Genomic DNA, 25,851 nt, shown 5'->3' on the forward strand with positions numbered 1-25,851 from the left:
CGTATTTTCTACTCCTTGATCCCTTTTTCTTTGTTATTATTCTTCAGACCTGCAGGGGCACAACAGCTGGGCCGACCACAACCGCCTGTTTAGTGCTTGAGTTTATTAAGAGAGTGATTCCAGATGGGAGCCAGGATGAGCTGAGGTGGGGAGATCCTTCACAGTTTTTCGAGGGGCATGACAGCTCAAACTTGGAGAGCTTTTGAAGCTCTGCTGCCCAGTCAGTTTGGGTGTGTGTGCAGACAGTGTGCAAGAAGTAAAGAAAGAAGAGGAGAAATAAATAGAAAGACCAGCAGAGACAAAAGACTGAAAGAAAAAGGTGCCTGGGGAATAAACTAGTTTGTTTACTAACCACAAAGCTCTTTCAGCCAATCCGGTGCAGCGACACTGAGGATGTCCCACAAAAGGACACAGAGAACCCACAACTCTTCTGTTTTTCATTAACACTCGAGGTTACCTTTTTTCTGTCTCTAACGCAGTCCAGCTTGAGGCACCGGGAATCAGTTCATCTTTCCAGCACACAGGCTCAGTGCTCAATGTGTCTTTGTTTTCCAGACAACTGTCCTCCTTCTCTCTTGAAATGGGGGTCTGTTTCTTTTGGACAAGCTCACTCAAAGTCAAAGCTGTCGTGGATCTAACTGTGCCAAGAGTTTATATATTTTCCACAACACCTTAAACAGGAAGGAGAAATATCCTTGATTTATCCCTCCCTCTCTCCCTCTTTCTTTCCCCACTTCTTCCCTTTTACTCTCCCTCTCTTTGCTCCTGGATGTATGTCGATTCCATCATTCATGGTTTTTGGCCGGGAGGTGCAGCACAGTTATATGTGGAACATTCCATTAACAGCAGCTGACACTATTTGCCTTGTGATTACGCAACCCTACACAGCCGAGGGTTAAAGTAATCAATATTGTGAATTTTTGCAGCATTTCTGATGGATTCATACTGTTGCAAAGAAACGTAATGATTCATATGTAACACCAGAAGCTAATTTGAAAGCTATGCAGTCATTTAGAGAATTTTTAGACTTTTCATATACTGTATTTAAAAGGAATAGTTAGCAGTTAGTGTGGGAAACACACTTATTTGCTTTTTTGCCAAGAGTTAGATAAGAAGGTTGATACCATCTCTCATGCCTGTGTGATAAGTATGAAGCTATAGCAGCAGAGTAGCTTAATTTAGCATAAAGTCCACAAACGGCTAGCCTGGCTCTCTCTAAAGTTAAAATCCACCCACCAGCACCTCTAAGACTTACTAATCCAGACATTATTGTCACTATGTGGGTGCAAAGTAATCAGTGGAGACACCAGAAATTACGGCGTTGGGACACTTAGGTCCACTTAACATAACTGGCACAAAAAATGACAGCTTGTGAGCTTTATAGGTGCTGGCACACAGATTGTTTTTCTTACCTTAGGACAGAGCCAGGCTAGCTGTTTCCCCGTTCCGTCTTTGTGCTAAGCAAAGCTAACTGGCATCTGGCAGTAGCTTCATGTTTATCATATATAAACCATATGTATAATAAAGATGAATGACGTGAAAGCTTCTCAAAAGTGAAGCCAAAATATCTCAATTGCCCCCTGGTGGCTGGCTGCAGTATAGATCATAAATCCTGCCCCCGCCATGTTAGCGAATGGGACGTGGACAGACTAAAAACTCAAAGTACATGTCAAATAAATTGTTCCCAGGGATGTTTTCTGTCATTTTCTGTACTTCTTATCGCCATGATTTCTGTTTAAGAGTTTGTTTTTCTGATAAGTCTGGTTTAAATAGTAATTTGATGCTATTTTAGGTGTGTTTGATGTCATGATTGATAGCTGTGGGCCTTTCCCAAACCAGACTCTCCTCACTCCCACTCTGTCATGGATTGTAACTTTGTCTGTAGTCACCTTCACAGCTGAACGAAGCACCCTTCATCAAGGTGTGGGTATTGATACAACAGCAAGCTTTGGGACAAACTTCCCTCTCTGCGGTGGAAAAAGGAACTGTCACAATTTTTTGTAACCATGACGAAAAATAAAACTTAATCCCATTTTACGATCTTCATATATGATTATCACTTATACTTAATCTGTAGGCTTTGTGCTGCTGTTTATCAGAATTTTTGTATATTATCCCTTTGTCATTAAAGTTAACATATAAATTGCTATAAATGATAAATAAGTAGGTAAGTAAATAAACAAATACATAAATGGAAATAAAACTTACTCCTAAGCTTCTTTGGTGGCATTTCTTGTCTTTTTCTTTGGGAAACATCTTCTTGTTTTTTATTCTCATATTTATAAGCTGCTCGGTTTTTGCAACAGTTCCTGTAAATAAACACCATTGGGAATGCGACTGTTTCACACTCAATGTAATGTTAAAGGTGTTAACATCCGTATGACAATTTTAAATGTCTACCTTAGGCTGAACAGTTAACGTTTGTAACGCTAGTTGCACAGAACTTTATTTGTATGGAGCATCTTCAATGACACACACAATATGGCACTGAACGTGGTCAGTAAGTCGGTATTGATGCAAGCTCGCTGTTGGAGAGTTTTATGACCCACTTCCATGCCTTGCTAGCTGGTTTGGGACAGCACTTAAGGGCCCGTGTCCACAAAGCATTTTTTTTTTCTCGGTGCCGGCGTCTATTTTCAGTTGTTCCCAATAAGGAGCAAGCGTATGCAACCACACGTGGCCACCTGTGCCCAGTGTCCTTTTTTCAAAAAAACTTTTTTGTGCAGCCAATTTAAGTACTTCTAGATGAAAATCTCTGAACTTTTCAAAGAGGTGCTGGTGGCGTCATTGCCACTTCTTTAGCTAGGCTACTGCCTACTGTCACAACAAAGACAGAAAAGCTCATTTTTGGTAGCAGATTGGCTGTTGGACACCGAATGTTGCTGGTGAGTGTTGTGCTTTTATCACCATTAACCCTCTGTTAATGCAGCATATGCTTGCTACCTAGCCAAAGTCATTTAAAAAAGGCCTGGGAAATATCTTTTATGAAGCACTGGAATGAAGCGCCCTGCCACTGCGTCTCTGCTGAAGAAAAATGCTATATGGACACAGGCCCTGATGCAGTGGACCATCCACGTGAACGCAGAAACGGAGTGGAAGTGGGTAGGGAGAGGGTGTAGGGGCTGGTTTGGGAAAGGCCCCATGTTTGCATAATGGTGTGCTCGCAATTAATCGTGCTGCTCAGAATCAGCCGGACAGGTGTTTGGGAACTTGATGCTGTGGATTTCGCTACTGCACAGACTCTGGCTCCCAATGACATCACCAGTGCAAGATAGCAGCAACCATATCTGGGATTTTTTTTACTTCATTTTTGTACAGTGGGAGAAGTAGAGATGTATTGTCCATCTTTACATACAGTCTATGATATAAACATGTGAGTGCTGTCAATCCTCTCATCTGACTCTCTGAGAAAAAGTACTTCCCAAAATGTCAAACTATTCCTTTAATGCTCACATTCTGCAGTCTCCATTTTAGCTTTTTCTGAACTTGACTCAAAGTATTTAGGAATTCCTTTTTTTATGCCAAAACGTAGTTTTTCATTTAAAATTGGCATGTACATGATTGCACCACCAGCCAAGTTGTCTCCACAGCCGTCCTATTTAACAAGTTGTTGAATGACTGGCATCGACTGTATACACCCCCCCCGAAATGTAACTTCAAGGATAAAAAACAGGCGTTCTTTGACTTAATGGCATGTTTTCAGTCAAGTGTCTGTCATCTGAAGAGTTGGCTTGCTTTAACCCCACTATTACCCCACTAAAAAGGAGACTCTGTGATTGGTGGATTACCCAGCCTACTGTAGACTGTGCCGCGTGACCCTATTATCAAAATATACAAGAATACTTGCCTCATTCACAGGCTGGTGTACCAGTGGCTGTGGAGCTTTTTATAGGTCCCCATGTTCAAATAAAGTTTTGTGAACACTGAAAAGAAAGTGGCCATTTATATGTATACAGTATATGTGTGTGTGGATGTGTGAGTATGAGCTTGCTCTTGTGAGAGTGTGTGACAGATGAAGAGAGAGGTTGGGAGGACTGTCTGAATCTGTGTACTGTATGTTCCCTGCAACATGACACCAATTAATGTGACTGACGGCCGTATAATTATTCCCAAATGTAGGTGTGGTAAGTTAAAGCTTGGGTCGTTGTGACTTCCTGTCATTTGATGAGTAGTTTTCTGGTTAAAGAGGTGGTGGTATCACTTTGATATTTTCCTTTTTCATCACCATAATTGATAGCTTCAGGAAGATGCATAGCACTGAGATTTATTCAGAGTCTGGAGGTGAAATCTGACCCAGAAGAAGGATCCATACAGAAGACAGAGAGGAGGCACAGGACATGGAGACATCACTGTGTTGCCTACTTGTTTGCTTAATTCTGTCAAAAAGTTTATCACTGCAACCTGCCAAAGGTTGGTCAGGGAAGCCCATCTTGCTCAGGTCAGCTTATGCAGCTGCTGCCCAAAAAAAAGGGGAGGAACCAGGCCTGGTTTCTACAGGGGTTCCTATGGGCAAGAATGTGGACCAGTGAAAGGGTGGTGAGTTCAGCACAGGACTGCAGCTGCTGTTGTTTCTGTTTCTACCTGGACACTGGACTTCAGACAACAGGACAATATGCTTCATGTTGCTTAAAATGCAGCACTAAAACTGTCTGAAACACCTTTCCTCCTACAACAGAAGCAGGAAGTGCTGTGTCCTTCAGTTTTTGTATTTTTTGCTCTTGGCCAGGTGTGTGGAGGTGTGAAAATATGCAGGGAGATTTCTGTCTCAAGGTCTCCGTTTTCAGTCTTTACACAATAACCTCTGTCTCTTTTCATGTGGACCACTGAGTGTAACACCACAAATAAGAGGCTGTCAGAGAGTCCTCGTTTTGTGTCAAGACTACAAAGACATGCTACAGACAGATAGTACTACATTAAATCTTCATTTCAAGGCCAATAAAGTCACAGAAGTTAAAGAATCTTGATCTTGTTTAGTGTGATGTATTTCTGAGTGAAACAAAGTATGTGTGTAATTAAAAGGGGGACTGAAATCAGATCCTTGAGCTTAATTAAATCACTCAAAATAGCAGCGTGATACAGAGCTGTTGTGAGACTTTCTGACATGTATTATGCCTACACCATAACTCAACAATTAACACAGGGGCACAGGTTAAAGAGCTTGAAGAATGTATTGTATTGTAGTGTATTGTATGTATTTCACTGTGTTAAAGAAGTACAACCTCTTAATTTTGATTTGTCTTTTTTATGCAGCACTGCATAATATCTCTCAGCTCTCGGCATTTGATACCGAGGCACCCTTTAAGAGCAGTAGTAGACGCACTGGTCGGCAGCCTGTTTGACACTCCGAGCAATTGCCGTAGTATAAAGAGTGAGAAAGTCCGCATAGGGTGGGCAGGAGGGATGGGATGGGTCAAACAAACTGCGGACTTTCACCCAGGAGATCTCTGTTCATTTCTCATGTGACACCAAGTTAATTGAGTTATATCAGCAGTAGTGTGCTATTATATACAGCATTCTACACTGTCGTGGTGTGTCACGTGTCATATGTGATGTATGAGATTTGATGTTGGATTACGTTAGTAAGAAACATACTTATCTTAAGCCAAACCATGTTTTTTTCTAAATTAAACCATGTGTTTTTTCCCAACCTGACCACATGCTTTTTACCTACACTCTGTCTATTTCAAAAACAAACTGCATGCATTTAACAAGTGGAAACTGTACATTTCCTGTAAAAATATTTATCTTGAAAAGACAATGCATGAGACAAGCATACATTGTCATCTCTTAAAGGACAACTTCGGTATTTTTCAACCTGGGCTCTATTTTCCCATGTGTATGTGTGCGTATGATTCATGGGTACCACTCGTTCTAAAATTGGTTCAGTATTGAGCCGCGAAATGAGCGTTCGGGAAAAAGGCCCGTTTATTTGAGCACTCCAAAAACTCCGGTAACACTCCAGGGGGTAGCACGTAAAAGACTCCGTCCTCTGACTCTTCTAGCGTAACACACACTTCACACACACATACTCATTTACATTACCAAGCGGGGACAACTTCCGCCTTTCTGCTCCAACACTGACTGACAGCTGACTCCACTCATTCACACTCACCACTGCCCCAGGGCCGCTACCATATGCCATTTACAGAGATAGCACTGGCGATCTGAACCGGTCAGTAGCGAAAAAAAGCACTTTTATACGGGACGCATTTGCCCCCATTACCATTTTAGCTCGTTTCGCAGCTCAATACTGAACCAATTTTAGAACGAGTGGTACCCATGAATCATACGTCATACGCACACATACACATGGGGAAATAGAGCCCAGGTTGAAAAATACCTAAGTTGTCCTTTAACATCCAAAACTGACACAGGAGGGGTACCTAGAGTGTCATAGTTTAACATTTAGTGCCACTGACCAAGTGACTTGGGAGTGACAATGTGTTGCCCCCTCAGCTAAGCTGTGAGGAGGATGCACACTTCCTTTTGTGAGGTGATACGGTTGTCAGGGGTGGTTCAACTGAAAGAAAAGAGTTCCTACATGAAACTGCCAAAAACAAGGTCTGTGGCTTATATTGAGTAACCAGATCATGAATTTTGGAAAGAGACATTGCTGTTAAGTTTTTCAGATATATTTTTTAAGACTTTAAGCACCCAAAGTTAAGTGTTATTTCATTCCATTATACTCAAGAAAAGGCGGACATCTCCAACACAACTTCACATTAAAACAATATAGACTGTTAAATTGCACTACAAGTAAGAGGAAAGATATTCATTTTTGATTTTGGGTTGAACTGCCCCTTTCAATCCTGCACATAGGGGATTTATTTCATTGTTTTTCTAAATCTTTTGACATAATCATAACAAACTCCCGAGGTGTTCTTTAAAAAATCTTGGTCTGCACAATGAACAACAGTTTGAGCTTGCACTCAAGTCAAATCTCTCTTCTCTGCACCTTTAAGATTTCACCACCTGGTTTCATCTTCAGGACCACTCAGCTCCCATAAATAGGCCTATTCATGCATCTAACCTTCACTGATCTACTGCAGGAAATGAGCTCCATACATACTGGGCACAGAGACCCCACAGTACAGTGCCCCCTCACAAACATGGCCTCCAGTGTTTTGACTGTGTCACAACCATCAATTACGAGATGCATATCAACCCGGACATGTTTTTGAAGTGCTAAACTGTGTTTTTTTGTGAGAGTGCCATGGTGAAACATCAGCTGAACAATACATAATAGGGGTAGAAGGCTGGATTCACTTATGGCATGTTCTTTTTCTATTTATGTTACTGAAATATAATTTCATCATCAAATTTCAGCTGGTAGTAAGACAACACTTGTGGAATTCATTCAAGAGATGAAGGGTGAAGAGTATTTGCTCCCACAGGAAGAAAAAAAAAAAAACGTCCATGAGGACAATAAATACGCTGCCAGCATCTTTTTAAATCAGAGCAAGTGAATCACTCCCAGATGGACGGACATAGTTCACAACCAGACAGTTTGTCACTCGCTCCTCCTCTTCTTTGCTCTGATTGTTTGTTTGGCCTTTTATAATGGGGATTACACATCGTAGCACAGCTGTCGTTCATTAGCCTCTTAACATATACATCCATGGCACAATCAGTGAGCATATCCAATGAGAGGAGACATATGCAGTATGTTTTTTTCTGGTTTTGGTTTAGTGAGGGTGTTACTCTGCAGGGGGTGAATGAAAGAAAATCACCTCTGTTAAAAATGCTACACTGAGGGATTATATTAGTTTGGTAGCATGACTGTTCTCTTATTTATCACCAGTGTCCATCCATTTTCATCCACTTATCCCAGCCGTGTTGTGTGGGCAGAAGGCTGAACAAAGCACCCCAGACGTCCCTCTCCCCAGCAACGCTTTCCAGCTCTTCCTGGGGAACCCCAAGGCGTTCCCAGGCCAGATGAGATGTGTAATCCCTCCAGCGTGTTCTGGGTCTGCCCCAGGGCCTCCTACCAGTGGAAGGTGCATGGAACACCTCCAACAGAAGTCTCCCAGGGGACATCCTAATCAGAGACCTGAACCACCTCAACTGACCCCTTTCAACGTGAAGGAGCAGCAGCTCTACTCCGAGTTCCCCCACAGAGGAACCTCATTTCAGCCGCTTGTATCCACAATATCATTCTTTCAGTCACTTCCCATAGTTCATGACCACGGGTTCGGGTTCGGATGTAGATGGACCAGTTAATCAAAAGCTGTGCCTACCAGCTCAAATCCCTCTTCACCACACTGGTCTGGCGCAGCGCTCTCATCACTCCAGATGCCGCACCAAGCCGCCAATCCATTTCACGCTGTATTCTACCCTTACTCATGAACAAGACTCCAAAATACTTGAACTCCTTCACTTGAGACAGTAACTATCTCCTTACCCAGAGGGGGCAAAGCAAAACTTTGGCCTCAGACTTGGAGGTGCTGACTCCCATCCCATCCACTTCACACTCTGCCTCAAATCACCCCAGTGCCTGCTGAAGGTCACAGTGTGAAGAAGCCAAAAGAACGACATCATCTGCAAAAAGCAGAGACTTAATTCTGAGGTTCCCAAAACGGAACCCTTCCTCCCCCCGGCTGTGCCTCAAGATCCTGTCCATGAATATCACAAACAGGATTGGTGACAAGGGGACAACCCTAGCAGTGGCCAACACCCGCCCACCTACGTCATTACCACACCTATGTGAAAACTCATATGCCAAAGTGTTGATTGTCAGCCCTCTTTTATTGCTTAGAGATGATGCTAATTGTAATTCAGTCTAATATGACCCACCTTTGTAGTGTTCATAACTGTGGCTATGTTAGTCTATGGTTCAAGTTCTTGTCTGTGAGTTGTTTTGTCTCTCTAAACCAGTTTTACTTTAATTCGTTAAGTCAAGTTTGTCCATTTACCCATGTTACATGTATTGTGTCCTTTCAAAGTAAACTTCTGCTCAATAAGCATAGACTTTAAAAAATTTAATTAAAATTAATTTCTTAGGTTTAGGCAACAAAATGATTTGGATAAAGTACATTTGTTACTCACATATTGATGTATCAATGTGATAGTGATACACTAACTTTTCAACCTCAGCCAAATATAGAGGAATAAAAGTTTTTGCAATATTTCAGTTTTTTCACATTTCTGGTGTTTCCACTCAGGTTTCTTAGGGCGGAAATTGAAATGTGTGCATCAAACAGGTGGATAAAAAAACACTTTTAGACAATTGCTTATAAAAGTCTTGTATTTTAAATAAAAATTTTACATCCAGGATGAAGTACAAGCAGAAAGGTAGCTGGCAGTGAGTAGTTTACAGTTAAGCTAAATGCCAGCTCCTCAGATGGATGCTGTTGGAAATCTCAAGAGGCCGTGGAGAGCAGATGTGATGGGTTGGCACACGTGTGAGACCCTGGGTCTTCACAGACACTTAAACTGTCAAGTAGCCTTTCAGTAAGCAACTTTAATACCATTCACTGCAATAGCTCTAAAACACAGCATCCCACAAAACCAGTAGCCATTTTTTACATTAAATAAAAAAAACAGTTTAACTTTGGGACAACGCAGATCTTCATGGAGCTCTCTATTATTTTCATTGCAACGCCAAAAATAAACCATCAGAGATCATTCGAGTGAGAAATTCTCTTTGACATGTGAGAATTTTATAAAGGTTTTAATTTCTTGAGCATGTGGGTTATCTTTGGCTCATGGACTCAATGTTGGGACAGGATACAATGTTCGGAGAGCTCGCCGATGAAAAATAGTAGACTTTTTGGATGAGTCTGAAGTATTGAAAACAGCTAGCAGGAAACCTGACAGCCCCACAGAAAGAAAAACCTTCCCAAATCCCAAAGCTGGGCCCGTTAGAGAGGTGGGAACACTGGTCACACTGATAGACAAACCAGACACTTTGAGAGAGAGGAAGAAAGAGAGCAAGAAAGAGAGCAAAGAGAATGAAAAATCAGTGACGCTGAGGAGAAATACACTCAGAGAAAAAAGAATAAATCAAAGCTTCATGTTTGTTTTTCAGTTGAAACTGTTTTTCTCTCACCCGAGGTGTCTCAATATCTTTCTGTCTACTAGATACACAAATCAACACATCTGTCATGCTGCAAGTGCTTCTCTTTATGAGAGCTGGCACCATTTCATCATAATTTGGTGGGGTCATTATTTGACAGGATATCCTACTCTTTAATACTTCAAAAAATACTTTCTTTTGAAAATATGTGAAGCAGTTCAGTAATGTGTACGTCAGCATTCACAAACACTCATGAAGTTTCCACTCCTTCCCCCCACCTTTCTCCCTCATCATCATCGCTCCCCTCTCTCTCTCTTTCTCAGAAACACATGCCCGGACCACTGAAACCAAGCTCTTCCAAAGATTTGGACTATTTCAGAGCGCTCCCCGCCCCCGACTCCTTGAAGAGATTTCCACAGATGCTGCCACATTCTACTGCTTTCCTCTATTTTCCTCTTATTTTCTGACTCCGTCTTCTCTAACTCATCTGCACTGATCATGTGGTAAATATCTGAAAATCTGTCTCTTCTTTTTAAAATGTGTTTATTCTCATCGGTTATTACCTTAAATTAGATAAAAGGAGGTTTTCTCTTTCCATAATCCTCACTGCGAGTGTAACTCTTTCTTCATTTTTTTAACTCGGGCTCACACCTTGGTGTCAACTGCTGCTAATTCAAATAGTGAGGGCTTTGTGCGAGACGCTCATTGACTTATGCAAACATAATTGGGCTGTGTTGTTGACTGATGTGCTTCAAGCCAGACAGAGGGGTGTCTCACAGTCTGAATCACCAGGTACACAGAGGTGGTCACTCAAATATACACACACATGCACAGATGTCTGCATTCACACTCAGTCACACACAAATGATCTGATGAAACTGCAGTGGAAGTTCAACTTCTTGCCCCTCCTCTCTGCCACACCTCAGTCTTTCTGACACAAAAAGTGTGACTGTGAGAGAATATTGTTATTGAGTTTGACAGGGTCAGTAGTGCACTGTTGTACAAAGGCACTTGTCATATTTCCCTCCTATCAATTCTTGATTGGGGGGAAATATTACATTTTCAGCGATTTCAACATCCTTCAAAACAGGAAAACACTAAGAACACACAGCTAACCATCGCTGCTTACAAACATAATTAACCCATTTGCTTTTAAGTCCATAATTCTCATGTGATGTTCGACATCAATAAACCACAGTTTGTTTAGTGGATACAGTTTATTTAGCCACGCTGGAAAACACTAAGACTGATAGTTCCCAGCCTCTTTTTTATGCTCCATCAATAAACATCTAAGCTCATATGACAGCACTGCAGATGATTTTATTGCCGCTAATTAAGGGTTGCTGGCTGAATTAGACATGATGTAATGTGTGCTGCAAAAAAACAAGAGGTCTTCAGAAGTGATGATTTAAATTATTGAGGATAAGTGAAGGGATATTTTTCTTAAGTATCTACAAATCCAATAAAAACACAAAACCAATAATGAATTGATTCCTACTAACAAGTGTTTGTGCAGCTAAAGTTCGACAGATCTTATTCCTCTGCTCCATAGAGCTCCATTGTTGTCCAGAGACAATTTAACACACTGTTGCACTGGGTAACATATTCATCATGATGAACAATAATACTGTAGGTTAATATGAGTCAATCCCACATACACCTTCGTCCTGCTGCTGTAAATACTCACTAGCGCACCAAATCCACCGCTGAAAATAGTCCCAACAAATGAACTATTAACTCCTGTTTGAGTTACGTTTGCTAAATACTACAGTGCCCACTACAGTACAGTGTTTGAAAAAAATACTAGAGCTGCATCTAACAAGTATTTTAAATACCCATTAATCTTTCATGATTAATCCAGCAGTCATTCGGACTATAAAAGTTAGAAAATATTGAAAAATATCCGTCCAATCTCAAAGATGTGAAAGGCCTTCTCACTCCCAGCTATATCAAATACGGACTCTTGATCAGTGACACTACATGGACATTGGGTACCCCTCCAGCATCAGCGATCTCTTGCATAAAAGTCTGGAGTTTGTTTCACCCCTTAACTGACCACTTTCTTGGTCTCAATGCCATGGTAGTTGCTCAAAGTGTCAAAAAAAAGCCACTTCCCATTGTGTCTCATATCACCAAAAATGGGTGTCCTCTGTGCATCAGTGTTGGACACCGAGGGCTACTGACCAAGCATCGGTATTTGAGTAGTAAGGTAGGTTGCTTGTCCAAACTGCCAGCCCAAATCCATTTATTTTGTACTATTCAGATTGTATCCAGATTGATTTTAGAAAGTCTGAACAGGATCAATTTGGAAACGGTTTGAAATGTGATTCCAATCAGATTTCTACAGCTGCGTCTCCACTCTGGCCACTCAAATCAGATTCCGAATCGTCTTTTGTGTCACTTGCAACACAACACACAATGACAACGTCAAATATAGAGTGATGAAAGTGCTGAGCAGAATCCATGCTGCTACTTGCAGAGCACTATAGAGGATAACAGCACATTGTGGTCAGACGCTGAAATAAATTTCTGCACGACAACTTGACAGCGCGATTGTGTGGAAGGTGAAGCGATAAACCTCCATTCCTACATAGCTACAGTTACTGACACCTATGTCATTACCACAGCACCCCTTGTAGATAGGTTGATGATGTCTGGACGTAAAAATACTATCTGATCACTTGCAAATAGCACAGTGGACAGTCTGTCTTAAAGATCTGATTTTGGAAACAAATCTGATTTGCCTGAGGTCTGAAGAGTCCAAGGTCTTTACATGTTTGTCCAATAAACAATCCAAAATCCAAAGATATGCAAAGCGAACTGGCTTATAGTCATATGTGAGAGTCTGGAAGCAGTGAATTGCAGACTTTTTTTGCTTAAAAAAGATGCAGAGGTCATTTCAGCTCTGAATGAAACCATAGATTTGTGACCTGTTTTTAAAGCATTATATCTTCAGTGGGACTGTTGGGGTTTGAGGCTGAATACCACAGGCAGGTTATGGAAGTTTGAAAATATTTAGAGAAATTGGTGGTTTTGCTCTTTTCAAGTGATTTAGTGACAATAACATGTATGCAGAATATTTCCAGCCTTAGTGTTTAACTGGAGTAATATTTTGGAATTTTGGGCCACTGGATGGAATTTATGGGAAAATTAACAAAGTGAGTCAGTGTGGGTTGTAAATTGTGGCTATCCCCATTTGGCCCCATAGTAGAAACCAGGCTAATGGAAGTAGTATTATTATGACTATAGGTAGCCTGACAGTGCGTTCTTTCACATCCGCCCCAGCTGGTGACATCATGGCTATTGTTTTTTCAGTGGCGATCTCACATGGCCTCAGTTAAAGCTCTCCCTGCTGTGTGCACCTCACTCTCTCTCTTCATCATCAATCTCCTTCCCACTCTCAGCGTCCCACCCTCTCCTCCTCTTTCAGCTGTCCCCTCCCTCACTCCTACATTCCATCTTTCCCACCCACCTTACCTCTCGCTCTGCCTCATTTTCTATTTTTCTGAAACTCCTTTCTGTCTGCTTCCCCCTTCTCTTTCTCTCCCTCTCCTCTCTTTTCCCCCATACTCTCTGATTATCTTTCCAGACAGACTTCATTCCTAAACAACGACAGACCTATATTCACAGACTCTTCCCATAATTTTCTGCCTCTTTAAAGTTGCAGGTTTTCAGTGTGAATTGTGGGGGCACAGCAGACTAAACTTCCTGCAGCTGTAATTTGTCACCGCATCATAAATTCACAGACTAAACATTACTAGCAATTGCAAATTATTGGAAAACAACTGATTGAAAACCTCCTCAATGCATACAATAAGTTCCTGCTAAACAATCACACACTTCAAATCTTAGGGGGAAGTTGTTATAAGGAGTATAACAATGAGTTTCCCTGCCCTCGTGTTGACAGAAATAGCTAATCTCAGGGGCTTGGGTGCTTGCATGACACACATTTGATACCTCAAGTGCCTGTGTTTATTTTCTCACCCTATGTGAAGCCTTGGGGACTCTGTCACCCTTAACCCCTCACCCTGCTGGAGGGGGGACAGGTCTGTCAGACCAGGACAGGGAAGCTTTGAAGAGGTAATCAAAATCTAGCCACAGGACGCTGCAGCCCATCTCTTTTCCAGACATAATTGAGGTTCGCAGGTCTGAAACAAAGCAAAGTCTTGTCTTGACTCATTGACAATGATCCTTAATACTTATACCATGCGTGCACTCTCACAGACTGAGATGAAAAGCACAAAGTGTCGAAACTTCCCATACACTTAAGGCCCAATCCTGTTTCATATTTTTACCGCTACTCCCCATTTCTGAGTGCCACCTTGCCCTGTAGAACAGAGTTACAAGGGGTCGTGGTTAAAATCTTCTCCTATGAAATGGATCAGCCCTTCTGAAACATCACTAGTGGGTTGCTGGACACTGCGAGTATGCCTCCTTCTACGGTGGTGATTTCTCTGTGTGGGCTGTGGGCACCCTTTTGCAATTTGTTCACAATTTCACAAGTTTTCTGCTTTCAATCACTCAAAGAAATCCTCAAATAAAAAAGGAAACACCACTTCATTACCAGGCCACTGCCAGTCCACTGTAGGCTAACATTAGCAACCTGCTCACCTACCCTGTCAGTCTGCACTGAGAGAAGTGGTAACAAGTGCAGCAACTTTGCTGCTGGCCCTGAAATCCAGGTGTCATTTGCCATTAAAGCTGGAGGAGTGTGACATGGAAATATGTCAAAATGCAGGGCTGTCATGTACAAATCAACAATGACAATGTCACGTCAGCTAGCGAGCTAGTTGAGTACTAAGGCATCAGCGAGATGTGCAAAACAGAAGGGAAAGGGCTAGGTGGTAGGAGCAAGTGGTGTATTGGGATTGGGCTCAATCCCAATAGAGTGTCCCAGGAAGGAGTCCTAAAACCTGGAAATGAGTGCGCTTTTTTAGGATAAGTTAGGTTTTTTGTTAGATTTTTGAAATAAGGTCTGTGGTTAACAAAAGCTTAAGGGACTTTTACATTTTGTTCTAAAACATTAAATACGTCAGTAAATACCCCACTGGTGAATTTTGGATCCTTTATGTGTTTTAAAAAAGGCGGTTGTTATCGAGTAGTTATGTGAGACTACAGAACTTAATCACGCCAAACACAGCTTTACAGCCGTGCTGTGGGATCGACGTTAAGTCATGCGACCATGATGTAGTTTGTTTATAGCCTAAAGTTAGCTTTTTACTTGTGGTGACTGCATTTGCATTTGCATCCATGGTGCACTCTATAAATCACTCTATCCCACTTAGTCCTTACCCCTCCATTCAAAGTCAAAGGTCAAAGTGTTGGGGCTACATGGCCCCAAACGGAGGACATCGGCAAGATGCCGCACAAATGTATATTCTTTGCTAATAAACATTTAAAAACTACAAAAAACACCATATTATCTTGGTTCAATGTTAATCCATTGTATTGTGTTCCTTTTCTTTATAACAAGCATAACAAAAAAAATCATTAGTAGTATGCTGATGTCTGGGTAGCTAATTCGCTAATGTTACATTTTTATTGCTGATTTGTGCATGACTGTCCCGCACTTTGACATGGTTCCAAGTTGCATCCCGCTTTTAATGGCACATGATGCCCAAAATTAATTTAGGTGCAACAGTGAACTTACTTGATGACTTGTTTGTTCAACTGATAGCAGGAAACTTTGAGAATGAATCCTGTGTGTCCATGCTTTTCTGTCTCCATCAGACAAATGGTAAATGCCATTGTGATGATACCATTCTTGCCATAGTTGCGTCTGTTCACATAAATGCCATTGGAAACTATTGGTGACGTATCAGGGTTTTGAAGAGTTGTCCCATTTCATAGGGAAGATTTCAACAAATACCCTTTGTAACTCTTGCCCCCTGCCCCTTTGGTCCAAGGGGCAAGGAGGCACTTGAAAATGAGGGGTAGGGCCAGAGGGTGTCATTTCCATGGGTCTTCAAAGGGTTGTCTTCAAATACATTTGTTTGGCTGCTTGCTGGAAGAGCTCATACACACATACAACACGACACCTCACAATATCTCAAACATTCATGCTCTGAGACCATAAAGACGCATAATGTACTCCTGTCAAGCATCACTGTTTTCATTGGTTCCACAACTGTTGACACATTTTCAGTCCACAAAGCACTGGCCGATGTAGCCGCACTGCCAGTTACTACCAGCAATAAGAAAATAAGAAACTACAGCTGATTTTAGGTCTCCAGCCTATGAATAGATAATTGGTGGTTGAGTGATCCAAGGTCTTTGATCCGTGAGTTGTGCAGGGTTTATGGTCACACCACAAGAACACAAAAGGAAAACAATTATAATTTGCTCGGAACTTTGCTAAATATAGTCAGACATACGCTATTCATGCAGAAAATGCCTGAAACTATGCAAAATTACAAGTTGTACGATTTTCATGTAAGTAGGGATTACAAGAGAAACAAAGCTTTGAGGGACAGTTACATAAAACAAACACATTTACATGGTTTTTATACGTGAATGAAAAGTGAAAGACCAAAATTAAATATGACTCAGCTTCACTTTTGACCACATTTGACTCATAACTGATGGTGTATTTAAGTCAAATAGTTTTCCACCGCACACTTTTTCCATAACTTATGTTACGCTGAAACTTGCAGACTTCTCCTTGCAAGTGTCTGTGATTAGCATGTTTGCAGGTGTTTACAATGGGTTATTCCGCTGATCAGCGATCGGTCGTTACTCCACTTGAACCTGGACTCAATAAATAACCCCCACAAACAAACACGATTCTCCAGATTCTCCAACCCACAGTTCTCTTTAGACGTCCAAGCGGTAGAGAATAGCACTAATGCTGCACACTCTGGAAGCACCAGCTGCTCCTGTTACCAATAAAGTGTGGGAGGGGTCAGAGGTCAAAGCTCACAGGTCACAACCTGCAGAAGGGTGAGGACCTTGCATCAGTGATGCAACCAAACTGTCCCTTGCCATTTATATATAGCTGGAGTTGTAGCTACAGAGTTCAACTGGCACTCAGTTAGTCGCTGTGCTTTATAACCTCAGGGACATGTGACAGGGTTAGAGTGGGGACGAGAGTGTCATTCCTGCACAAACTATGGGCTCAGCAGAGGTCTGATGGAAAGATCAAGGCTGTTTGGTTTGGCTGTGTGTTCCCTCTGTGAACAGGAGTGGTCCTGGAGATTATCATATTAAAGAGAATATGGAAAAGGGTTGTTGCTGCTGCTTCTTGAATTTAGAGGAAGTGTTGTTTTCACAGGGAGGACGACAATCAGTGGTGGACAGTACACTTACTCAACTACTGTACTTAAACAGCAACAGAGCTTGACAAGGGTTAGTGTTAGCACTGCTGTGATTATGGTTGGGGTTGGAGTATTAACAATGGACAGTGCATAAAGTTGTTATAATTACAACTCTAAATAAAAACATTTAACCATGATCAAAGCTACATACGGACTTTTCTTTGATGCACACAGTTTCAGTCTACGGATGTCCTCATAAACTTGTTCTTACACAGGCACTCTCTGAGCACATCATGTTTCTCAAACCAATTGACAGAAAGAAATGTTGGCATTGTACATTTTTGCATACAGGTGTGCCGTGGGATTTTGTGAAAATCACACATTATTATTGCAATATTCAACTTGACCTATACAAAAAGTTATGAATTGATTTTTAATTGACTGTATCAGTATATTGTGCACACGCATTTCCTAATAAAGAGGCAAACTTACTTGTCACCGTTTGCACTTGGGAAGTATAAGTGTGTGACCCATCAAAATCCCTAATTGGCAGCCGGTGTGAGGGATTATAACATTTAAAATGTGAAAGCCATGAGTGGGACATTGGTTAGCTTTATTGTATGGAGCAAATTACAACAAAGCACCAGCAAAGACGACCTACCACCGAAAGAAAAGAGAAAAAAGAACTGTCAGTAGACAGCATTACGAAAGCTAACTGTCTTTATTTATGTCACTATAAGAGTAATAACACACATTATAGAAGCTAATGTGCACAGATATAAATACAGATGTCCCATGAGATTTTTGGCTTGCCCTTCGGTGTTCCTTGGGCACAAAAAGTTTGAAAACCACTGTGTTAAAGGGCATCCAGGCAAAACTTTATGTTTCTCAACAATTCTGTGGTTAACGTGTGGTTATAGGCACAAAAACCACTTGGTTATGTTTAGGAAAAAATTGTGTCTTGGCTGAAAACACCAATGTTCAGTGGCACAAATGCCACTGGAAAAGCCGGGATGGGTCAGTGAAAATCAGCCGGGTTTGGTGACTCAAACATCGCTGGGAAACGGGTACACCATGTACAAACACATACACCACGTTAAAAACTTTAATATGCTATGAATGAAATGTACAAATGTAGCATATTCATGGTTTGCAGAAACATACAATACAAACATGTTACTCAAAAGCTGACTTATGAGACAGGCCATTGCACACACCAATTACTGGCCAGTATTTGCACCAACAATAAAATTGTAGAAGATGTACGTTTCCGTTGTGTTTCAGTTATGCACTTAACCCTGCTAGTCTACAGTTGTAGTCCTTTAAAATGCACACAGTAGTGTTTGGAATGAGTAAGAAACTGACAGTTTAACAAACTGAAGTCTTTCTAATAAAAATCCCTCCCTCTAATTTTGCCCAGTGCCAATAAAATACTGGTGCTCGCTGTTTTTATTCCAGAGTGTATCAGACCAGAGTAATAAACACACCCAACAATAATAAACTGCACATAACCTCTTTTAGTGCTGCACACCTCTTTTAGTGCTCGTTTGACTTTGGTGACTGGATTATATCATGCAGTGTGCAAGTGGACTTGACAGAGACTTAATTTTGCAGGCTGTCTTTTACCCCAGTTTTTCAAATCTGTTCTTTCCTCCCATTATCAGCCAGTGAGACACAGTGATGACCAAGTAGCAGCTACACAGAGCAGGTAAGACGACACTGCTGGAATCATTTGTTTGATTGAAAACACAGTACACAGTCTGAGAAACTTTCAGTTCTGAAAAGCATATCTGATCTGACACCAGAGCCATAACATAACCAGACTGCCATGGTAACAGGTGAAATACAGACAATAAGACACACAGGCAGCGGTTCTTCAAAGTAGATCCAGAAACCAGTATACTGAGAGAAAACTGACTGTTTGGGACTGTCTCTTATGCAGTGGACAAGAGTCCCAAATGGAAATATGACAATTTATCTGTCCCCTTGACATTACTCCAACTGTCATACGTGTCCATCTTCCTGTGTCAGGAAATATGATTATCTGGTCAGCGCTGTGTGACAGTCTGCACTCTGCAGCCCCTCAACCTCAGGCAGGGTCATCCCTTCTTTTCCCACAGTCCTCTCAGGAATGCCACTGACTGTACCATCCGAGGATCAAATGTCACCTCTTCACTTTAGTCTGAGCTTTATACACTCAAGCCTCTGTGATTATTTTCTTGATATTCATTTAGTCCACAAAGTGTTAAAAATGTCCAATTTACCAAAGTCCAAAGGTAATTGTTTTTGCTTGTTTTGTCAAAACAACTCTCTAAAACCAAAAGATATTTCATTGATTATCAGGCACCACTAAAAAGGCAGCAAATTCTCACATTTGAGACAACACAGTCGCCAGAATAAATGTTTGCATCCAACATTTCTGCAAGTCATGATACATTTCATTTGTATGTTATTTTGAAGCGGCTATGTTGAATTTTTTTGTTTCTAAACAAAACCACTCAAGGGTGTGGTTGGGTTTAGGCACAAAAACGACTTGGTTATGGTTCCGAAAAGATTGTGTTTTGACTTAAAACTCACGATTGGTGGCTTTAATGGCGCTGGGAAGCGCTGTGATGTGTCACAGAAAACACCCAGGTTCAGTGGCTCAAATTCCCCCAGGAAATGCCACAATGTGTCTGTGAAAAACACCCAGGGTTTGTGCCACAAACACCGGTGGAAACAACACAAAGGGTCACCAAAAAACAACCGGTATTGTTTGCTGGTCTCGAACAGTGGTCTGCAGCTTGGCAGGCATCTCACCTAGGTGTCACACCATCAACTTTCCCCTCCACATCCTGATAACAAAGTCTGCTCATATACTATGTCACTTTAGAAACGTTGGTGTGATACGTATGAAACATACAACTTTAAAGGCTCTCTAAGTCTTCCTAAGCTTGAAAAAGTTTTGTCACGTACAGCAAACATCTCCTCACGATCCGCTAGCTACATGTCCTCTGAATATGCTCTGAAAAAGTCCAGTCTCTGTAGGCAGCCCAGGCTCCGCAAATGGCAACAAAAGCACTTCACTCCTGTTTACGTTCAACAATGTTATCAAACACAGCGGAGCTAGCTCGGCTTTTAGCCTCATTGTAGCCTGTAGCTCTAACTGCCTCTCTGGGCACCGCGTTCATGTGTGTGTGCTTGCTTTCGCTGGTCTGGCGCTGGCTGGTTGGTGCAGCCTGGACCACAATGTTTTTGTTGCCATTTGCGGAGCCTGGGCTGCCTACAGAGACCGGACTTTTTCACAGCATATTCAGAGGACATGTAGCTAGCGGATCGTGAGGAGATGTTTGCTGTATGTGACAAAAACTTTTCAAGCTTAGGAAGACTTAGAGAGCCTTTCACAAATCAATAGTTTGTAGAAACGTACAAAGTGAACATATTTTTCCTTGTGACCCGGCTGTTTGAGAGGTTGGAACAGGCTCATTTTTGTCATTCTCCCTAGAAAAATGAACGAAAAATTGACGAATAAAATCGTTGATTCATTTTCTTCCAGTTTACTCATTAAACAACTGATTACTGCAGCTATAAACTCCATTGTGCAGGATGTTATGAACTTTTGTGGCATGAAGACAAAGTATGAAATTTGCTGTTTTTTTAGACTGATCTCAGGTGCTTACCTGTTCTACTACGTGACCACATGTTAATATATGTACAACTTAAGGTGACTGTAAGTTAACTTTTATAACTTTATGGACTATTAAGTGTGCGGTAACCACATTAACTAATATTTCTCTTAGCATTTAATATTGAGTTGTGGGACTTCAAAACACTTTTTTCTATCATTATCATGCAGCAAACTGCTATTAGTAATGCATCACTTGTGTATTTAAACATTAATCATATACCCTTATCATAAAGTATTTGTGGTGTAAGCTCATTGTCGCTTTCTGTCTTTTTTATTCCTCACATTAACATTTTGTTTGTGTCAGCGATATGAGATTGCTTATCCTAAAAGTAACTTTTTGTGTCTGTGGTAGTGTGTAATTTTTGTATTTTATCATATTTCCACAACCTAAGAACACTGTCTAATGTACATAATCACCACACTTACGTACCCTTGTAAAACATGACAGTGTCTGTTATTTTTCTGCACAGCAGCACTTGTTAGAATACAGGGTATAACACTTTGCAGCAGGTTATTTATTGTGCACAGGTCACAGACCCACTTGGCGAATAGAAGAAGCGCCTTCAATTAGCGGAACGAAGTGATTCTGACATCGCTATGCTTTCGATGAACAAGGCGGGGGAGAAAGTGGGATGGCACCAAACTTAGAAGGGGGGGTATTCAGTTTTTTTGGGTTCAGTAGCAGCACGTGGAGAAAGGAGTGGTCTGGGACTGGAATAATGGAACCTGGGAGACAGAATGGGAGGGAAACGGGGCTCAGATTTCAGCCTGACGGGGGGTAAGGGGCCGGGCTGATATTTGGGAATATACGAAGATTCATTGAAGGCAACGGGGACATAAAACTACAGCGTCTGGCCCGAAGCGGTCGGTGCTGACTTTCTGCTGCAGGTCCGGGTCCTGCCGCTGGATTCCCCCCATCGGTTTTTGGGAACTGTGAATGTCGAATTCGGCTTTGTAACTGGGGACACACACACTAAATACTGAGAGAAGCCTCCGATAACTTCGCACCTTTCTTTTTTCCCTCACGGGCCCTGCATGTCTAATATTTAGACATGTTGAGCTTTATGGATTCCCGGACTGTACTGCTACTTGTAGCAACCCAAGTCTGTCTATTAGCCGTTGTAAGATGTCAAGAGGACGACCGTAAGTGACAGTTTTATTTCTCTTACAGAGCTGTAATCAAGAAAGTTGTCGTAAGGTGCATAAAGAGAGTTCTTCTGCAACAGGTTTATCTTTGCGCACAGCACCTGAGCTTTAAAGAGTTCAGTGCTTGTGTTGGTGCTCGGAGTGATTTGGTTATTATATCGCAACTTTTACGCATAGAAAGTTCATGATCGTTTGGATATTCTGTTGTATGAAAACTTCTCTGATTAATGATAACTGTGGACCTTCTGTCTACCAAGAGTGCTGATCTTACTGTACCTGCAAGGTGTGATAAAACTCTGCATATCAGAGCTGTGGACGTGCGTAAAAGTGATGAAACGGATGGGGAGATGTGGCAAGTTTGCGCAAAATGACGCGCACAGAGCTGGAGCTGTTTGTTTTCTGGCTTCTGTGGAGTTATTTTTTATCTAAGTCATTTCATTGTTGCAGTATTTATTAATTGTCCTTGAGGTTTACATTCTGGAAAGCGAAAATAATACGATTTTGATCCCTTACTGTAGAGCTCACTGCCTTACCCTACCTCCCCCTTCTGCCTTAGGTTAAGCTGCCGGACACCTGTGGGTGCTTTAGAGGCCTTGACAGACTCCTTTTAGCTGCAGATTCACTTAATATAGAGGGTGAGAGGGGGAGGGGATGCGCGAAAAGTGAAAGGTGGTCAGGCTCAGGGGCCTTTGGTGAAAAGTGTTCACATTCCATTGCTGTCAGAGGGCATCCAGGCGGATCGTGGCTTGTTGGGGCGGAGAGGTGGACTAATGGCCGAAATTTCCATAATAAATTGTTTTTAAAGTCATCATTTTAATATTCTCCCCCATTAAGAATCCAAGAGCCCTTATATAACTCTTTATACCTGCAGACTGTCTACTGTCTCTGCGGGTTTCTTTTTTGGAATAAAATTGGGATTATTCCTCATCATTATTGATTTTAGTATCCACAAGAGACATTTGAGACATTTGAGAGTGAAGGTACGCCAGCAGATTGGAGCCAGAAATAATGTTCCATATGATTTCAGGATTTCCATCTGCGTAAAAGATTACCCATAAGCTGTGACAGTCAGCCCAGAGAGAGACAGAGCCAAGGTGCCAGAGATAGGTGATTGGAAAAATATAAGTGACCTTATTATTGCAACTCTGAGGAATCCTAGCTCCAGTGAGTCAAGCTTAGCAAACTTTTAAAGCAAAGAAAATGTGTATTCTCAAAGAAGAAGGAGAAAAATGGGGGAAATACTCTCAGTTTATGCTTTCAGCAGTTTAGTCACCTGGATATAATGCTCTCATTCCTCAGTGTTAACTGGAGGCAGAAATGTATCTGGGGGACGCTGAGGTGGTGAAGAGGTCTGATTGTGACCTCAGCACAGCAGGCTTAATGGCCCAAAATCACTCAGAGGGGACAGGGGTCAGTTCTTAAACTCAATTTTGAGGCCACTGACTGAGCATTCACGCAGGCGAGGAGGCCAGAAAGTTAATCTGATGAGGGAAGAAGAGATTTAGGGCCTAAAAGTCACTTAAACACAGTGAAAACAGAGATGACTCCACTGTCCTCGGAGTACACCTGGATTCACTTTACAATTTCATTGTTCATTTTACTCCCCTGGAAAACAGCATGGCTGCCAACACATGGGAGAGAGGAGACTTACAAATTATCCTCAGTGACGAAAAGCCAGCTTTCTATCAGCTCTGCAGCACACAGAGGAGCCCTTGTCCCCAGAATATCAGGAGAATCTTTCATATTTGAGTCAATGGACAAAGGACAGGTGCAGTCTTTTGACAGAGCATCCAGGCCTGTAGAACTAAATGTCAAAACCCACAAGGTATGAGCATGAAAGCTGAGCGTTTTTATTTTCTCCAACGTGTTTGAATTGGCATCTGACACAGCTATGGCTTCCAGATGGGGTTTAAAATGTGCCCCGTGTTTATACAAGGCGATAGTTTGTGAATTGCCCACTCTGTCCCGTTCCAGAAAGACCTCTTTCATTGCTGCTGAGGTCCGTCAGGTTACCTAGACTTAAGCAGTGCTCAAAGGTAAATATAGCTACTGTACTTGCGCCTTCTCCTCTCACACTCTCAGCAGTCTGAACCCTGAGGCCTTTCTTTTGGTGCGTCGACCACTCTCACCCCTCGGTGCAGGTTCAGTGGCTCCAATCAGAGCATTTCTTTGAGCAACTGTTTGGCCTTCTGTTGACTTTTTAAGGAAGCTGTCAGACTGGAAAATGAGCAGGAATATGGCTAATTACTGAGTTCATTGTTAAATTCTCTTGAGTGGTGTGATTTAAAGCGAGTACAGTACCTGTATTGAAACAGGCCCCACCTCCATCACGTTCAGCTTGGCTCTCTTTGCCAAGCTGTGGACACAAAAATCCAAACATTTTTCATGTACTGAATGCAAACTCTGTCTCCTTTGCAGTGAATTAGGGAGTCTCCCGCAATGTAAACTGGCCCTATATTTAACTTGTCGAGGAATTTGGGTCTCTCCAGCTCCTGTGAAGTTATTGGAGGTTTCCTGCAGCTGCACTGTGATTCTGTGATGTTAGACTGCCACCCTGAGGCTGTTTGAGAGGTTGCATGATTGTGCATTAATTCAATAACTGGACTCAGTGTTGGTTATTGATAAATGGAATGATGGCTAGATTTTTTTTTAGTTTTAAGATGACTTTTGGGACATTTTAGTCTTTATTTGATAGTGTATAGTCGAAAAGAAGACACAAAACTTGAAGGAAGAAAGGGGGTGACATGCAACAGAGGTGCAACAGCTGGATTTGAACAGCAAAAGTTGTGGTTTACGTAGAATAAAGCTGCAACAATTAGATGATAAATCCATTAGCCAATTGGCAAAACATTATCTGCAACTATTTTGTTAATCGATTAGTTATTTTAGTAATTTTTCAAGCAATAAACAGCAAATAACCTCTCAAATGTGACAGTTTCATGCTCTTATTTTTCATAATAGTTATGTGAATATGTTTTGGTTTTGGACTGTTAAACTGTTGCTGAATTAAACAGGCAACTTAAATACATCACTTTGGACATTTTTTCACTATTTTCTGACACTGATAGACAAAATCAATAATGGATTAATCAAGAAGATAACAGGCAGAATAATTTGCTAATGAAAATAATAGTCTGTTGAAGTCCTAACGTAGATGCTCCTTAGCCCATACGCCACTGTGACACCCCAGAAGACGTATTTGTATTTGTATAAGTTATATTGATAAGAAGATATCTAAATTAAACATTAATAGATTTGTCATCTACATGAAATGGGTAGATTAGTAATACTCAACGTATGGACAGTGGGCCAAATCTGGCACGCAATGGGGTACCAGGTTGCCTGCTGACCATTTCATAATTCACATTAGAAATAAAATTCATTATCAAATTTTTTTGTACTTTGATTGTATATAAGGTGCCAGAGTACATAAAAAGACATAGAGCTTGTTTATTGGAAAGAAAAGTGCCAGAGGAGGATTCCTCGGACCCCCAACAGAGGTCCAGGCTGAGCCCCGAATATCCACAAATCCTAGAAGTGCCCCTGTACACACCTGACCTGCAGGGAGCTGCTGTAACTAGATTTGCCTCCTGACAAAGAGTGAGGAAAGCCAATGTCAAAAAGTTTGTTCTTTATTAACTGGCCCCTGGATCCCAGTCATTTTGCAAAAGTGGCCCCTGGGCAAAGCAAGTTGAGTATCTGTGAGGGTGATCACAGTCAGGGTTCCTTTGTAGCCACCTGCCCATCCTAACCAGTTCAGTGAAATATCA

The 25,851-nt window shown here is 41.6% G+C and overlaps 1 protein-coding gene across 1 annotated transcript in view; it reads left to right on the top strand.

Moving 5' to 3' along the window:
* Positions 1 to 21,716: 21,716 nt before the first annotated feature.
* Positions 21,717 to 25,851, top strand: part of col2a1b (collagen, type II, alpha 1b) — a 69,859-nt gene continuing 65,724 nt past the window's right edge. The window contains exon 1 of the mRNA XM_050039028.1: positions 21,717 to 22,078. Within this exon, the coding sequence (XP_049894985.1) occupies positions 21,988 to 22,078 (91 nt within the window). The 5' untranslated portion in view covers positions 21,717 to 21,987. The remainder of the gene's footprint in view (positions 22,079 to 25,851) is intronic.

Source organism: Epinephelus moara, chromosome 24 (genome assembly GCF_006386435.1).
Source record: "Epinephelus moara isolate mb chromosome 24, YSFRI_EMoa_1.0, whole genome shotgun sequence".
NCBI lineage: Eukaryota > Metazoa > Chordata > Actinopteri > Perciformes > Serranidae > Epinephelus > Epinephelus moara.